The sequence below is a fragment of the Felis catus genome, chromosome B1 (genome assembly GCF_018350175.1).
Source record: "Felis catus isolate Fca126 chromosome B1, F.catus_Fca126_mat1.0, whole genome shotgun sequence".
NCBI lineage: Eukaryota > Metazoa > Chordata > Mammalia > Carnivora > Felidae > Felis > Felis catus.
Genome location: NC_058371.1, coordinates 35,974,695 through 35,992,354, shown reverse-complemented (window position 1 = coordinate 35,992,354; position 17,660 = coordinate 35,974,695). Strand labels below are relative to the sequence as shown.

The window sequence follows — 17,660 nt, the reverse complement described above, 5'->3', positions numbered from 1 at the left end:
CAACTGGGCACCCCAGAACTCAAGTTGTTTAAAATGCTTGCCTCACCTACTTTGTCCTGTAGCATTCGCAGTCCCTTTGCCTCTCTTCGCCTCTCTTCTTTTATAAAGTGGTAATAGTGCTTGTACCCTCCCTTAGTTGCCACCAAAGCTATAAAGGTAAATGTAGATTAATGTCTGACGAGCTTTGAGTTAGTACTACCAAGAAATGACTATTGTAGAAACTATACTTTAATCAAAATGGACAATTTTAAGAGTAATTTCATCTGCCTCACTTTTTTTCTTTTAAATGCTTTCACTTTGAGAAGCAGAACTTGAGTCTAGGTGTTAGTCTTTAAGATACAAGCTCTGTCACAGGTTAAATATCTTTAACTTGGTTATTCCATGTTAGGATAGGTAATCTGCACATCTTAGTGCAAAAAGAATCACCCAAGCCTCAAGTATCCCAGTCTTCCAGCAACATACCCCTGACTTTTTCTCCTGTGTTCTCTGCTCAGATCCCAGCGGCTCCAATTTGACGTCTCTTCCCCCAATGGCATTTTACTCTTCAGAGAAACAAGCAAGATGATAACAATGTATGGTAAGGGCTTTAGAGGAGCATAACCCTGGGAATGAATTCCAGCTCAGTCGCCCTAGTGTATGCAGTGTAGGTCTCAGGCTAGCCCTGGCAATAACCAGGACAGTATTACAATGCCAGCTGACACCAAGGGCCTTTGAGTAAGAGGGTTGAGTTGGTTACAGAAACTATCAGTTACAATGTGGTTGAATAAATAATATATTACCACATGTCTGTCTACTCACTCAGGCAATCGCATCCTGACACTAGGAGAGGTCCCAAAGGATCAGGTCTATGCACTGAAGCTCAAGGGCATCTCCATCTGCTTCTCCATGCTGAAGGCTGCCCTCAGTGGGAGTTATGTCAATTTTGGAGTCTTCCGTCTCTATGGAGACGATGCCCTGGACAATGCTCTACAGACCTTCATCAAGCTGCTCCTCTCTATTCCCCATAGTGACCTCCTGGTAAGCCTTAAGCATCATTGGCAAGATCTGAGCCCCTCATCTTGTTTGCGTGTTTTTGTTTGGGGGTTTTGTTTGTTATTTTGCCAACACTGATTGAATATTTCTCTGGAGAGCTTACGCTAGCTCCAGCTAGCTCTTCTGTCTTCCCGTCTGAAGGGAACTGAGCTGTTTTATTTAAGATCTTGCTCCCTGCATATGGAGGTGCACATTGCTAACCTGATTTTTGTCCTCTTTTCCCACAGGATTACCCCAAGCTTAGCCAGTCTTACTATTCACTACTGGAAGTCCTGACCCAGGACCACATGAACTTTATTGCAAGCCTGGAACCTCATGTCATCATGTATATTCTCTCTTCCATTTCTGAAGGACTTACTGCACTTGGTGAGCGCCCGTGTCGGTTGGTTTTAACCACTTAACAGAAAAGGAGAATTTTGCCCCAGGATCCAAAAGGGTTACTGCTTTGGGGGAATTGGCCTTAACCACAGAGAGTATAAGATTCATGAGTACATTCTCATGCAGCAAATATTTACTGACCCTGTCCTGAGGACCAAGTACTGTGCTATACACTAAGGATACAGTAGTTAACAACACATAGTCCCTGTCCTTTAGGGGCTTTTTATCTGGTGGATGAGGCAGACACATAGACAACTGCCTATTTCCTACACTTTTCTGCTTACTACAGTGAGGACGGAGTGCTGAGAGAGCTGCCAGGAAGCATACCTAAACTAGTTTTGAGGAGGTGAGGTGGGGGTCAGACAAGGCCTGGCTGAAAGCATTCATATCAAAGCATAAACCCAAAAGGTGAATGGGCAGTATCAGGTTAGTGGGGAGGCTTCCCAGCATCAGGAACTGCAACTACTAGCACCTACAGCCCAGAAAGAATCAGGAAATTCAGATGGCAGGTACACTGGTGCAGAAGAGAAGGGGGGTAGCTGGAAAGAGATGGCGGGGGGCGGGGGGGGCAGGAGGGCACAAAGGCACCCGTAGTATCTGGATGTCTGGATTCTAACCTACCGCAGTTGGAGGCTGTGGAAGGTGTTCACACAGCCAGCTTCACAAGTTTTTCCCCCTACTCCCATCTGGTTCCTGTCAACCCTTTTGTTCCTGGGTACCTTCAAGCAGTCTTAATAGGTGTATATTAGGTGTGTATGTGTTCAAAGAAGAAAATACTTTTTTTTTTTTTTTTTTTTTAGCATTTATCCATTTTTGAGCAGAGAGAAACAAAGCATGAGCTGGGGGGAGGGGCAGAGAGAGAGGGAGATACAGTCTGAAGCAGGCTCCAGGCTCTGAGCTGTCAGCACAGAGCCCGACGCGGGGCTCGAACTCATGGACTATGGGATCGTGACCTGAGCCGAAGTCGGATGCTCAACTGACTGAGCCACCCAGGTGCCCCAAAAATACATTTTTTGTAGTACGCTGAGCAGAACGTAAATGGGAGGATTAAGTCAACTGCAAAATAATCACCATATATTGCAAATGCATATTGGATGACTTGGATTGCCTACATGGTGAATCATCCACACCTCCATGCCACCCCTTTGATACACATTTACCTCCAGCAGGGTGCAGAGGCATATCTAGGACAGTCTAGCCAAGGGATCCAACCTGGCTTTGGAAGGCTGTTTTATAGCTCCTTAAAAATAGAGGGCCCTCTGTATAAACAGAAACAGAATGGTTGACTCGTTTAAGGGTTCATCCCTCAGTGCCCTGGCCTGTGCCTCACGTGGTCAGATCGCTGTCTGCAAGCTCTCCTGCAGTGTCCCATTTGTAAATTACACAGACAAGTCTGCAGCTCCCACAGGATGCCTCGGAAACCAAGAAAACAGGTCCTCTGACAGACCAGGAATGTTGCTAGGCAGTGCGAAGCTGTGCCACCCCTGTAACTCAGAGCAGAGGCTTAACAACTCACACTTGGATTCTCCTCACGGCCGGTCCAATTATTAGCAATATGATCTCTAGACTTTGGTTTATTCATTTGTAAAATGGATCACCTACCTCCCAGAGTTCTCAAGAGGATAAATAAGAGATAATACCTACAAGGTCCTTATTAGCACAATATCTGGCACAATGGAAGTACTTGCTATACTAAATTGTTATTTTTTAATGAAGCAGAAGACCTACATCCATACCACCTGAGTCAATAATGTCAATATCAGTCATTTATATTGTCTATCACCATACACACACTCTCAGACTTAGGATCGGGCCTTGGTATCTGATGAGGGTGAGAGGCTAATGGGAAACACCCAGCACAAGGCGTTGACTGAAACAGGTGCAGTTCCCAGTCTGCCGGGGTACCTCTGCCTCTATGGGATCTCGGCTAAGGGCAACCCATGTTTGCCTGGGTCACCGTCAGCAGCTGCGTATCCCTGCTCTAATCCGCCCCTGCCCCTCTTCCAGACACCATGGTATGCACAGGCTGCTGCTCCTGCCTGGACCACATCGTGACATACCTCTTTAAGCAACTGTCACGGAGCACCAAGAAGAGGACGACACCTCTGAACCAGGAGAGTGACCGCTTTCTGCATATCATGCAGCAGCATCCAGAGATGATCCAGCAGGTAAGGAACATGAGCATTAGGAGGCATTGTGGGTGTTCTACAATGGAAGACCCTCTCTGGGGGAGAAGAAAGGCCAAGCAAGATGCAGAGTCTTAGTCTCACCAGGATAATGCTGCCGAAGTGAAGTTTACACCTTAAAATTACAGTGGATTTTGAGTTTGCTGAGCAATCATCAGACAGACACAATCTGAAAAAATCAGGTTCTGAGTTGTTCTTCCAAGTGTCACACCTACCCCTATGCCTTGAACCTGTCCTCCTTCTACAGCAATGACTGTTGCCATAAGCGGGGCACAAGTTAGCAGCATCCAGCTATAAAGCTTTTACTCCCATTTGCAAAGTGGGAACAGGAATGCAGGACAGAGGGAAATAACTGACCACACAGAGATCAAACCATATGTTTGCCATCGTTTTATTTGTATGCTGCATCTTTGCAAAAATAAGATTTGCAAAAATAGATAAAAATAGATAAGGAAAGGGGATCAATGGAATTATTTAGCTTTTAGCTACTAGTCTCACCTTTGTCTGTATTATTCTCTAAAGAAACTGAAATAATTCACATTCGTATCACATCCCCAAAATGTTATAAAAGCTGTCTCTGGGGCACCTGGGTGGCTCAGTCGGTTAAGCCTCTGACTTCAACTCTGGTCAGAATCTCACAGTTTGTGAGTTTGAGCCCCACATTGGGCTCATTGCTGTCAGTGTAGAGCCTGCTTGGGATCCTCTGTTGCTCTCTCTCAAAAATAAACATTTGAAAAAAACAACTTAAAAAAAAAAAAGGCTATCTCCTCTCAGACAAGTACCGGGGAGCTACAGTGCAAAGGGATTTTACCTAGTATGATCATTGTGTGACCCATCCCATTCCCCACAGAAAACAGGGTGAACTGGAAAGGTCCATTTTTAAAGGAATATTAAACCAATTTAAAAAGCAGGAAAGGAAATACCTTAGAAAATTTACCTCATAATAGAAGATTAAAATGAAACTTCATAAACTGTTTGCCTGGTTTACTCCAGACAGAAGAGGCCTTCAACCCAATAAACTCTTCTGTTTGGAATCTATAATTCTATCTTGGGTAGCTACCCACTAGGTCACTGCCTCAGATTCTCCATTTCCAGATGCTGTCAACGGTGCTGAACATCATCATCTTTGAAGACTGTAGGAACCAGTGGTCTATGTCTCGGCCCCTACTTGGCTTGATACTACTTAATGAAAAGGTAAGAGAGCCAGAAGCATGGGCAGACACATTTAGCTATCATTTGCCAGGGCACTGTGGGGAACGTTATAGGAACACCCCATGATGGTAAAGCAGAGGGAAGATAGCCTGTCTTCTGAGCATGTTCTGTTCATGGTTTGACAAGTACATAATCACTTAACTGTTAGAAGTCACCATGTATAGCAATTCAGACAAAGGTAAAGGCTGAGGAAATGTTACCAGAAGGGAATATACCTGGAGATCAGACCACCTGTGACCTAAATTCTAGCTCAGCTCTACCACAAACACATATAAGGAAGTCTAGAGATGCCTATAAAAGAAACCAAATCCGGGTCACCAGTCCGGCTCAGTTGGTGGAGCATGGAACTCTTGATCTCAAGGTGGTTGGTTCTAGCCCCACATTGGGTGTAGGGATTACTTAAAAGATAAGATAAAATCAAGAACCTGGATCAGATGACCCTTAGAGTGTTTACAAATTTAAAACTCTTGATTTTTAAGTAAGATGAAGATAAATTATCTGGCAAGTACTTGCTTGAGTCAAAAAAAGGTACCCAGTTTTGGTAGATAATTCTGTTTCTTGTTGGAGAAGAACATTCCTTCCACCCTGCAGAAGAGGGAAGGCTAATAAGCCTCATCTCTCCTTACCCTGTCTCACTCCTTGCCCCACAGTATTTTTCTGACCTACGGAACAGTATCGTGAACAGCCAGCCACCAGAAAAGCAGCAGGCTATGCATCTGTGTTTTGAAAACCTGATGGAAGGCATCGAGCGAAATCTTCTTACGAAAAATAGAGACAGGTGAGTGTAGAGAGCTCTGCCGAAAAGTCATAGGCAGTTTCTCCAGTCTTCGAAACAGGACACTCCTTAACAGTCTTTTAGAGGCCATCTAAAGCAGTGCTGTCCAATAGAAAAGCAAGCCACATAAGTAACTCTGAATTTCCTAGTAGCCACATTAAAAGGGGATAAAAGGAAACAGACAAAATTCATTTTAATACATTGTATGTAACTTAATGTATGCAGAATATTATGTCAATGTGTAATCCAGACTTAAAAATTTAGAATTTTAACATTCTTTTTATTTTACTAAGTCTTCAAGATTCTGTATATTGTACATTTAACAGGGAATCTTAATTCAGATGCTAACTACTCATTTGAAATGCTTGATTTGTATTTAGACTTCATAAAATTTACAGTTGACAAAGTAGATTCCCATATTCAAGTATACCGAACATACTTAGAAATTGTCCAGTAACTGAATTGAATGTCAGGTTTCCCTGAATTCAAGTTTAAATTTGATTTCATTTTAAAAATGGCATTTTAATTTAAAACTAATTAAGATACAATTGGGGAACAGAATTTTAAATTTACATGTAATTTGATTCAGTTCTTCTGTTGTACTGGGTACATTTCAAGTGTTCAGCCATGTGAGGCTAGCAGCTACCATATTGACAGGTCTCCGGCATTAAGAAAGGAAATAGCTTCATTTTCTTCACACCCTCACTGTGTGAGGGTTACTTCCCACCTCTGTGAGATTTTCCTGTTGTGCTGTCACAAGTTCAAGGCAGCCCTCAAAGCCCCAGATTTGACCAGATCTCCAAGTCTACCACAAGGTTGTCAGGTATTAAGGGGTGCAAAACTAGCTCAACTTTCCCTTAAGGTCTTAAGACTGAGATTAACTGACCTTAGATTCATGCATTCTGCCTTTCAGTAGCCATTTCTCTGCCAGAAATGTTTTAGGCAAAGACCTTTCCCTTCCACCCTACTCCCTCAACCTACAATTCATCCTCTCTGCAGGTTCACCCAGAACCTGTCAGCATTCCGTCGAGAAGTCAACGACTCGATGAAGAATTCCACTTACGGCGTGAATAGCAATGATATGATGAGCTGACACCTCCTTGGACTCTACCTGTACAGAGCAGCGTCCCTTTGGTCTGGCCCAGAGGGGCAAACAATTACAAGGGAGAGGGCCTGGCTGATCCTGGCCCCCTCCACCAGGGGTGTGGGGAAAATGGCAAAGGTCAACTAGCTACTTCCCCAGGGAATAGGGATGTGAGTGCACTCACTAGGGGGCAGGGCGCTGCTGGTTCCTGGGGGGATTGGGTGGGAAGGGTGGTGGGAGGAGATAGAGACACAAGTGTGTGAGACTCCAGCCCCTCCTCCTGGGGCCACCCCAGGGGGTGGGGGAGGAACCCCCAGTGTCCTGCCACAACCTGCCTTGTATAAACATGTACATTTTTTCATAACATTTTGAACAAGGTTTATATTGACTCAAGTTTAAAAACAAAAAGTGTGACTGAAAAATTTTTACAGAGTCTAGTGCACCAATGCTGATGTGAGGGGTTGTGTATGCGAGTGAGAAAAAAATGTGTATTCTGGTGGCCTGAAGCTTTACTGGACGAGGATGTGTGAACGTGCAGAGATATATTTAGTGACACAGTGTAGAGAGGCAAAAAAAAAAAAAAAGGTAAAAATTCCAAATGTATATTTTTTCTTATTGCCCTTTCCTTGCCCCCAAAATTATCACTTCCTGTTACTGTATTACCCTTGTTATTAGGAACTCTAAGCCATGTGGAGCACCATCCTTCCCCTTCAACCGTAGATGCTGCCCTAGGTCCGTTGGCCTCTTGCAGTGACAGACAACTCCAGCTAAAAGTGTTTGGTGTTCTTAGCTTCATCCTTTTTCCCACTTTGCTTATCCTCATCCTCAGACAGATGCCTCTTGCTTTTATAAGTCAGATGTAACTCTATGATTTAGGGTTCTCAGTCTCTGTAAAGGTAGAGACCAGAGAGAAGGAATTGAGCCAGTTGCTCTCCTGTTGAGCGATTTGGATGAGTCCACCAGAGGCCTGATTGTATGGCCGGTAACTTTGAGTCTTCCCCAGCCCTTGAGGCAGTGTGTGTGGATGTGTGCGCGTGGATATTTATATATGTACCCTGCACTCGTGAATGTATGAACTGGAGGAAGTTACTACAGTGGAGGGGTTCTTAATAACAAGGTCTGCCTAGCATGAAGTATTTAACAATCTCCCACCCTTTAAAAATATACATTTTTATAAAATAAAAACCATAATAAATGTTTTGAATATTAAAAAAATTAACCTACAGAAGAAAATTAATGGAGAAAGCTATTTGCCTTGTACTTTTTCCACAATTGCTGCTGCTAGTTGTACGCATCTCTAGTTCAGCTCTTGCCCATGGGACACTCATCAATTAGGTTTTATCTTTATTTCTCTCCTCTACCCCCAGAAACAAGCCTGTTAATTTTTTTTTCCTTCTCCTCTGGCGACTGTGTGGTGAATCCTTTCTTGCGTGATCAGGTTGCGGATAGACTTGTAAGGGTGTTTGCTGCATACAGTGTAAGCATTGTGACCGCCAATAAACTTCAATGGTTTCTACTGACCTGGCTTCAGCGATCAAGTCTAGTGTGTCTATAGGGACACGTCTCACTCTAAACACACTAAGATGTTTGAAACACACATTCTTAAAAGCCAGTAAATGACAGGTTCATCTCACCCTTGTAAAATTCGCTTGTTTCTCATTCAACTAAGTCTGACTCCATTTCTTTTAAAAGTATGATTGTTTTAGTTGATATATCTATGCAGATAGATATAAATATATATAGATACATACAGTGCTGATGTCCACAACTACAAGAGTGAAGCCACTTTACCTCTACTAGCAATCGGCAAAGAAGTTAATGATTGCAGGAGGCCCAGTTTTGTTAACGTCCTCATCCCCGCTCCTCTTCTGTGAGCTGGGCTTCATTCATTAGACCCTGACAGGTTCAAGGGTAAGTTTTTCACTGTACTATGCAGGCTTCATGGGCCAGAATTATCAAATGAAGAACCCTATAGTTAATGAGGGCTATTTCTCATCCCCATTCTATGTAGTACCTAGGTATAAGAGAACTTAATTACCAGAAACACTGTATCTTAATGGAGATTTACATCCAATGAATCACAGGCTCTAGAGTGCCACTCTTGTCTACCTTATCTAGATGTACTGCTACCTATGTTTGCTGTTTCAGTGTTCTGGGTGGTATCTTGGTCCTAAGTTATTTTGAAGGCAGAAATGTGTATTCTAATGACCAGAAGGCAAATAGAATGGATTTATCTTAGCCAAGTCTATCTCTAAGCCTAAGAGAAATATAAAATGGTCAGGCTTCATTAATATGCAAAACACACCAGTCACATGCCCCAGTGACCTGGAATTCTAATTCTAATTTACTACAGTAAATGAGACAAAATAACTTTCTCACTGGTACTTGAAAAACCTCCTCTGCCCCAACTATCCTGAGATGTTGCTTGATCAGCAAAATGGCAGAGCCCTCCTTTCCCTTCCACAAAAACAATTTTAGAGGCAAGAGACTCACCAAACATGGTGATCTCCTCAGCGCAGCCCTAATGCTGTCCAGTCATGACAAACTGCCATAGTTAAAATCTTCTACAACCACATTAAACTATTTAAACAGTAAAGCTGTTCCTTTCTTGACAGTTCCAAGAGGGGGCACCCCCAAAAAAGCCAAATAAGATATTTTTTCTGGTCAAATTAGCAATTGAACATGACCCGTCTTAATAAATGTGAAAGTCAGTCATCTTTAAACTTTGGTTTCCCCTCAAAGTCCTGTGCAGGCTTTATTCAGTTAAAAAGAGTTGTTTATTAGTTTCTAGGCTATCCTGGGGGACTATGGTTGTCAAGTCAGGTGTCTTTAGACAGTGTTTCCTTACACAAACTATACCTTACGTTGACAAAACACCTAAAGTCTTTATGGCAGATGACTAAATTGTATTATGTATGTACATGTTTTTTGGTTGCCTCTGCCTAAATAAGGGTTATCTATTCCCACTAAAGTATAAATCAGATGAAGAAGGATTTGGCCCAGGGTCAAATTTTAAGTTTTGATATGACTTTAACCCAATGTCATGAAGTAACAGGAATTGAGTGTAAAGAACCAAAGCACCTCTCTGTATCCATTTGCCACCAGCCAACCCTTCTCCCACCCAAGATTTTTGGCTTGATCTACAAACACACCTAAGTTGCCTTCCAATGCTGCCAAAGTGCCACGACAAAAAAGGAAAGCAAAGAGAATACAGGGAACCTGCACAGGCCATAAATGTCTGTAAACATTTTAAAAGCTCTACTCTAGATATTTCAAAGTAAATTTGAAAGGATAAAAATGTACACACCAACCATAATTAATACAACTACCAATTGAGTGCTAGGTAATGAATGCCTAAGAATTCTTGCCTCTGTAGCTTGTCTCCTGGGTCCATTACATCTATCTTGCAATTTCTTAGATACCCTGGAATTCACTGGTCAGCCACTTTGGTGTATTTCAGGAGCAGTGGGTCAACTAAATGAATCAGATGCCAGACCGTGAGACATCAGATGATCAGAATGGAGGACGGGATCAAGCTTAGAATATTAATCCCTCTTCCTCAGAAAACCCTTAACGGTTTTCAGGGTAGCCTGTTGCTACCTGTTCATTTACCAAATACTTAGCATCCACTTCAGGACAAATACCTTTTTGATGGTCAGCAACAGAAAAGGAAACTCCAAAGCAAACAACATCATGTGCAAGGCAAATTCACTTCCCACTCTTTCGCATAAGATCCCTCAAGAGTACAAACTAACTACAAAGCATAGTGAACAGTACTTACATTGTTACACAGGCATCACACACAATTATATTTTTAATTCTGTTTGATAACCATGAAGACAATTTATAATAGATGTAAGCATACAGGATTACCTATATGGGCCAAACCACCCCATTATTCGTTACAAAGGAATGAAGAGGGACAAGTGGGCAATCTCCTAACTTCCGCTACTAGATAACAAATTCAGTCCATTCAAGGTCTGGAGGACAACCAAACTCGAGACAAAAACTAACTGGAAAATAGATTTGGCCTCGAGAAGCTCACGCCACTATACAGTCTGATAAAGTAAAAGGGTAGATGAATTTAAGAACAGTATTCTCAAAGTCAAAAAACTCAGCTCTTACAGACTGATTATATTGTGCAATGAAGGTAAAGCAACCTCTAGAGGCTGAATTAATTCAACTGAAAAATCAAAAATGAAACCACTTTTTAAGAGAGCAGACCATTATCGTTTCTATTTATCAGTAAGCCCAGGGCCTACCCTTTAACACCTTGCCGTGTGGGACAGGGGCCACAAAGCAAACCAAGTTATAACTTTACCAACCAGGCTACAAACGCTGCAGTAGAACCCTTCCCTTCAACCAGGCATCTGCCTCCACATCCTATCTCGTGCATCCTACCTCCTTTTCCCCGTCTGCAGAACCCTCTCTTCTCAGTCTAAATTTCCATGCCCTTTGCCGACCTGCCGTTTTCAAGACCCCAAGTAGAACCCCACTTCCTCTCTGGAGTCGCTCCCCACTGCCCCTGTCTCCACGTCTTACGGCCTACTCAGGTTTGAGATATTCCTAGCCCCCCTTTCTCTCCTCAGCAGCTAAAATGTGCTCCTTACGAGTCGGGACCAGATGGCAGGTGAACAGTGGAGAGTAGCTGGGACTAATCTGGGTGAAGCCCCGGCAGCATGGTACGGGCGGGTTAATCTCCATCGCTGCCACAGTCAATACCGAAAGAAAACGAGTAGAAGCCGCTAACATCAACCCCTCGACCTCATGAAGAAGAAAAGTAGAGTTCACCCCGACCCCGTACCCCCGCCCCGACAAACTGCCGCGCCCCGGAAGAGCTTCCACGCGTTCCTTCCGTCCCCGTCGCGTCTGCGCACATAGGCCCTGTCTTCCGGCATCTCCTCGGCGCCGTCGCTTGCCCCGCCTCTGCCGCCCTGCGCAAGCGCAGTCGTTACTCCTAATTGTTTTCGGCGGCTCTTGGTTGCGGTTGGAGGAGGGTTTGGCAGCTGGGTGGTCCTGGGAAGTTCTTGGGGAAGGCGGAGCTGGGCTACTAAGGCGCCCGGACCTCTGCCCAACCTTGTGCCTTGTAGGGGTTCGAGTTCACGAGCACCGTGGCTTCACACCTAGTATCTGCGGTAATAATCATAGAGTTACTGTTCAAGGACTTGGTTCATGGCTGGGAAGGACTCAATGAAGTGGGCAAACGGGCTAAAAAGGGTGATCGTTGGAGGCTCAGTATGCTCTGGGAGTACCAAGGAGCCCACCCCCTGCCCCCGAGTCGAGCCCTAGCAGAATAAGCCGTTTGGAAGAAGGCAGGGGGAAATACTCAGGCAGTGCAAAAAGCCGCTGCATTGTACACCTTGTACCTTTCTCGAGGGTGCAAAAATTGCACGGCTGAAAGGAAAATGCACATGTCAATGAGGGGTTGGGCACAAGAGATTGGGATTTAGGGGCTCCTGGGTGGCTCAGTCCGTTAAGCGTCGGACTTGGGCTCAGGTCATGATCTCACGCCTCCGGGCTCTGTGCTGACAGCTCAGAGCCTGGAGCCTGTTTAGGATTCTATGACCCAGTCTTGGGGCGCCTGGGTGGCTCAATAGGTTAAGCGTCCGACTTCAGCTCAGGTCACGATCTCACGGTCCTTGAGTTCGAGGCCCGCGTCGGGCCCTGGGCTTATGGCTCAGAGCCTGGAGCCTGCTTCCGATTCTGTGCCTCCCTGTCTCTCTGCCCCTCCCCCGTTCATGCTCTGTCTCTCTCTGTCTCAAAAATAGATAAACGTTAAAAAAAAATTTTAGGATTCTATGACCTGGTCTCTCTCTTCCCCTTCCCCGCTCAGGTTGTCATTCATTCATTCATTCATTCATTCATTCTCTCTCTGTGTCTCTCAGAGAGAGAGAGAGAGAGAAAGAGGTTAGTATTTGATCCTAAAAGCCTCAAGTTTCAAGAGGCTACTTTGCAAAGCAAGCTAGTGATCATTCTTTGTTTAACCCATCAGCTAGTGGGTAATAAGGATTTGAACCAAGACAAGGACTGTGGAGGGAGAGCTAAGAAAGATTGGGGAGGTAGGGGGTGGAGGTTGGAATCAACACACTTTGTGACCAATTGGATGTGAAGAGTAAAGAATAGAGGATTCTAATAGAATTCTCAGGTTCTAGAATGGGGCAGCAACTGAGTCAAGGCAGAGGAAGCATGAGACAATGCAGGGATGAGTGCAGAGCTCTTGGTGAGCCTGAACTGAACTCTGATCCAAGGACACTTCTCTACTCTTGCACAAAACATAAGAAAACAGAAGAGGGAACACTTGCCAGTCATTTTATGAAACAAACATCTCCCTGATACCAAAACCAGACAAAGATGTTAAAAGAAAAAGAAAAAAAAACCTTTAGAATGATAATCCCTCATAAATGCAAACATTTTTAATATAAGCAAACTTAATCCAAGAATACATGAAAAAGATAATACATCATGACCAAGTGGGATTGATCCTAGAAATGCAAGGTCGGTTTAAAACGTTCAGAAAACCTAGGGCATCTGAGTTGAATGCTTGATCTCAACTCAGGTCTTTCTCTCAAGGTCATGGGATCAAGCCCTGTGTCAGGTTCTGTGCTGAGCGTGGAGACTGCTTAAGATTGTTTCTCTCTCTGCCCCTCTCCCCCACTTGTGTGCTTGCTCTCTCTAAAAACAGAAAACCAAATATTTCTAAAACAATTTTTTGATTCAGAAAACCAATAAATAATTCACTGTATCAACAAAATGAAAGACAAAAAGTCGATCATCTCAGTAGATAAAGAAAAAGCACATGACAAAATTCAATACTCATGATAAAAAGTCTCAACAAAGTAGGAATAAAAAGAAACATCCTTTACCTATTAAAAGACATCTACGACAACCTACCACCAACAGAATGTGATGGTGAAAGAGTGAATGTTTTCCCTAAGATTAAGAACAAGGAAAGGGCCACCCTCTCTTACTACCTCTATTTAACATTGTACCTCAGGTCTTAACCAGAGCACATAGGCACTTAATTAATTAATTAATTAATTAATAGTGCACAGTACAAAAAGGAAGAAGTGAAACACTATTCATAAATGTCATGATTTGGGGTTCAGAAAGCTACTGGAACTAATAAGTGAATTTAGTAAAATCACAGAATACAAGGTCAGTAGACGAAAACCAAATAGTATATTTCTATACACTAAAACTATTAGGGGCACCTGGGTGGCTTAGTTGGTTAAGAGTCTGGCCCGTGGTTTTGGCTCAGGTCATGATCTCACAGTTTGGGAGTTTGAGCCCCAAGTCCAGTTCTACCCTGACAGCATGGAGCCTGCTTGGAATTCTCTCTCTCTCCCTCTCTCTCTGCCCCTCCCTCTCTCTCTGCCCCTCACCTGCTCATATTCTCTCTCTCTCTCTCTCTCTCTCTCTCTCTCAATAAATAAATAAATAAATAAATAAATAAATAAATAAATAAACTTAAAAAATAAACTATTAGATGAAATTTTAAAATATATACTGCTTGTGGGGCTTCTGGTGGCTCAGTTGGTTAAGCATCCAACTTTTGATTTCGGTTCGGGTCATGATCTCAGGGTTCATGAAATTGAGCCCCAAATTGGGAACTGGCAGCTCGGAACCTGCTTGGGATTCTCTCTCTCTCCCTCTCTCTCTGCCCCTCCCCTGCTCTCTCTCCCTTTCTCTCTCAAAATAAATAAGATTTTAAAATGAAATAAGATGTATATTATTTGCTATAGCATCCAAATACATGAAATACATAGGAATAAATTTAACAAGATATATAACAAGTATATATACACTAAAATCTGTAAAACACTGCAGAGGAAAATCTTTAAACAAATGCAGAGATCATAACATATTCATGGGTTGGATGACTCAAAACCGTGATGTCCTTTCTCCCCAAATTGAACTATCCATTCAAAGGAACCCCAATAAAAATCCCAGAAAGTTTTTTTGTAGAAAACGGCAAGCTAGGGGCGCCTGGGTGGCGCAGTCGGTTAAGCGTCCGACTTCAACCAGGTCACGATCTCGCGGTCCGTGAGTTCGAGCCCCGCGTCGGGCTCTGGGCTGATGGCTCGGAGCCTGGAGCCTGTTTCCGATTCTGTGTCTCCCTCTCTCTCTGCCCCTCCCCCGTTCATGCTCTGTCTCTCTCTGTCCCAAAAATAAATAAATAAATAAATAAATAAATAAATAAATAAATAAATAAATAAATAAATAAAACGTTGAAAACGGCAAGCTGATTCTAAAATTTATATGAAAATCCAGGCACTTAGGTGGCTCAGTCAGTTGAGTGTCCAATGATTTCTTTAGCTCAGGTCATGATCCCAGGGTTATGGGATCAAGCCCCGCTGCAGGTTCTCTTTCTGAACCTGCGTGGGATTCTCTTTCTCTTTCTTTCTTTCTCTCTCTCTCTCCACCTCTCTTCGACTTGTGTGCTCTCTCTCTCTTCAAATTAAAAGTAAAATAAAATTTATGTGAAAATGCAAAACATCTAGAACAGCCAAAACATTTCTGAAATAGAAGAACAGATTTGGAGAGCTCAACTACCTGATTTCAAGATTTGCTCTAATGCTATAGTAATCAAGACTAGTGTTGGCACTATGGCAGACAGATCAATAGAACAGAATAAAGTCTAGAAATAGACCAACATGTACATGGTTAAATGATTTTCAGCAAAATGTGCCAAGGTATTTCAATAGAGAAAGGCTAGTCTTTTCCAAAAATAGTGCTAGATGAACTGGGTCAAGATCCACTTGAGGGGTAAAAGAAATGAACCTGACCTTTAGCTAACACCACACACAAAAATTAACTTCAAATCAATCACAAATGTAAAAGTACAAGCTCACACCACAAGACTTCTAGAAGAAAACTTAGGAGAAAACTTTTACAACCTTGGGTTAAACAAGATTCCTTCAAATACCAAAGCCATGAGCCATTGGACTTCGTCAAATTTAAATTTATCTGCTCTTCAAAAGATACCATTTTAAAATATGAAAAGACAAGTTATAGGCAGGAGTAAAAAAATCTTTGTAATACATATACATGACACAACACAGGTATCCAATATATATAAAAAATCCCTGCAACTCAGTAAGAATAATCTGAAATAGCCCAATTTAAAAATGGACAAAGAATTTAAACAAAGTATTTTGCATCGCTTCTCGGCCTTTTGGCTAAGATCAAGTGTAAACAGGTATTTTGCCAAAGAAGATACACGAATGATCAGTAAACACCTGAAAAGATACTCAACCTCACTTGTCATCAAACAGAAACAAATAAACACAAGAGATGTCACTATATACATCCACTAGAATGGCTAAAATTAAGAAGACTGACAATACCAAGTGTTGATGAAGATGTATGGCAACTGGAATTCTCATACATTGCTGGTAGAAATGCAAAATGACTTCAGAAAGTAGTTTTACAGTTTCACGTAGTTTAATACATCCTTACAAAATGATCCAGCAATTCCACTCCTAGGTATTTATCAAACAAAAACTAAAACATATGTCCATGCAAAGACTTGTTCATGTTATTTTTATTCATAATATATGTCTAAAACTGAAAACTACCCAAATATGCATCAACGGGTATATCAGTCAGGGACATATCACAAGGAATTGGCTTATGCGGCTCTGGGGGCTAGCAACAAGTCTGAAATCCACAGGGCAGGTCATCAGAAAAAGCAAACTGGAAGCTCTCTGGTAGGAGCTGAAGCCTCAGTCCATAGGCAGAACTTTTTCAGAGAAACCTCCCACCCACATTACTGACAGTAATCTTTATATAAAGGCAGCTGATTATAGGTGTTAATCACCTCTACAAAATGCCTTCACATCCACACCATTAGCGTTTGACTGAACAAGTAGGTATGATAGCCTAGCCAAGTTGACACATAAAACTGACCAGCACATGCGTGAGTATACAAATCATGGATAAACAATAAACAGAAACAAACTACTGATACAAACAACAATATGGGTAAGTAACTCTCAAAACACATTTTGTTCAACAAAAGGACTGGTGAAAAGACCCTGTAGGATTCTACTTATATGAAATTCTAGAACAGTCAATAATGATCCACAGTGTCAGAAAACAGGTAAATGCCTAATGCCAATTAGGCATTGATGTGAGGATACTGACCGCAAAGGGAAACCAGAAAATTTGGGAGAGTGATGGATATTGTAACTGGACTGTGGTGGTGGCTACCCAGGTATATACATTTGTCAAAATTCATCAAATTATACACTTTAAAGAGTGCCTTTTAAGAAATAAATTATTTCTCAATAAAGTGGACATGTTAAAAAGGAAAAACTAAAAGCTGATTCCTGCACAGCACAAGCTCCAATCAAGGTTCCAGAGAGATATATCCAGTTCCTCTAGCACTATTTTTGGAAAAGACTAACCTTTCCTTACTGAATTACCTTGGCACTTTTGTTGAAAAGCACTGAACTTTAAGCACTGAACTTTATGTGTAGGTGAGAAGTTTCTAGAATGGAAAGGAAGGATAAAAATGCAATCTGATCAACTATACTTCATTTTTAAAAAGGGGTTGGTTGGGGCGCCTGGGTGGCGCAGTCGGTTAAGCGTCCAACTTCAGCCAGGTCACGATCTCGCACTCCGTGAGTTCGAGCCCCGCGTCAAGCTCTGGGCTGATGGCTCAGAGCCTGGAGCCTGTTTCCGATTCTGTGTCTCCCTCTCTCTCTGCCCCTCCCCCGTTCAAGCTCTGTCTCTCTCTGTCCCAAAAATAAATAAACGTTGAAAAAAAAATTTTTTAAAAAGGAGTTGGGGGAGGAAGGAAAGAAAAGGAATTCAAAGAGAGAGATACCTGGTTATTTCTGACTCCCAGAGATGATGCATGTGCAGAGTAGGCCAAAGGGGATGTGGCCGGCTGAAAGGCAGCGTCCTCTCCACCACCCCCAACCACAGTGCCCTGTGAGCTGCTGTTTGTTAGATGACTGGCCCTGGTAAAGTCACTCACTGGGCCCTA

At 42.7% G+C, this 17,660-nt stretch overlaps 1 protein-coding gene and 1 long non-coding RNA gene across 3 annotated transcripts in view; one reads left to right on the top strand and one right to left on the bottom strand.

Annotated features, from left to right (window-relative positions):
• The window catches only part of XPO7 (exportin 7), a 40,439-nt gene extending 32,252 nt beyond the window's left edge, over positions 1 to 8,187 (top strand). For both annotated transcript variants that reach the window (XM_019828465.3, XM_019828466.3), the window contains exons 22-28: positions 495 to 577; positions 803 to 1,017; positions 1,260 to 1,398; positions 3,418 to 3,578; positions 4,692 to 4,790; positions 5,459 to 5,586; positions 6,583 to 8,187. In XM_019828465.3, coding sequence (XP_019684024.1) covers positions 495 to 577; positions 803 to 1,017; positions 1,260 to 1,398; positions 3,418 to 3,578; positions 4,692 to 4,790; positions 5,459 to 5,586; positions 6,583 to 6,676 — 919 coding nt within the window. In that variant the 3' untranslated portion in view covers positions 6,677 to 8,187. The remainder of the gene's footprint in view (positions 1 to 494; positions 578 to 802; positions 1,018 to 1,259; positions 1,399 to 3,417; positions 3,579 to 4,691; positions 4,791 to 5,458; positions 5,587 to 6,582) is intronic.
• A 2,276-nt stretch (positions 8,188 to 10,463) lies between these two features.
• On the bottom strand, positions 10,464 to 17,635 carry LOC123384825. Its single transcript, XR_006596482.1, has 2 exons — positions 17,499 to 17,635; positions 10,464 to 11,797 (listed from the first exon to the last, which is right to left on the bottom strand). It is a non-coding gene; the product is annotated as an uncharacterized LOC123384825 (long non-coding RNA).
• Between the last annotated feature and the right edge of the window lie 25 nt (positions 17,636 to 17,660).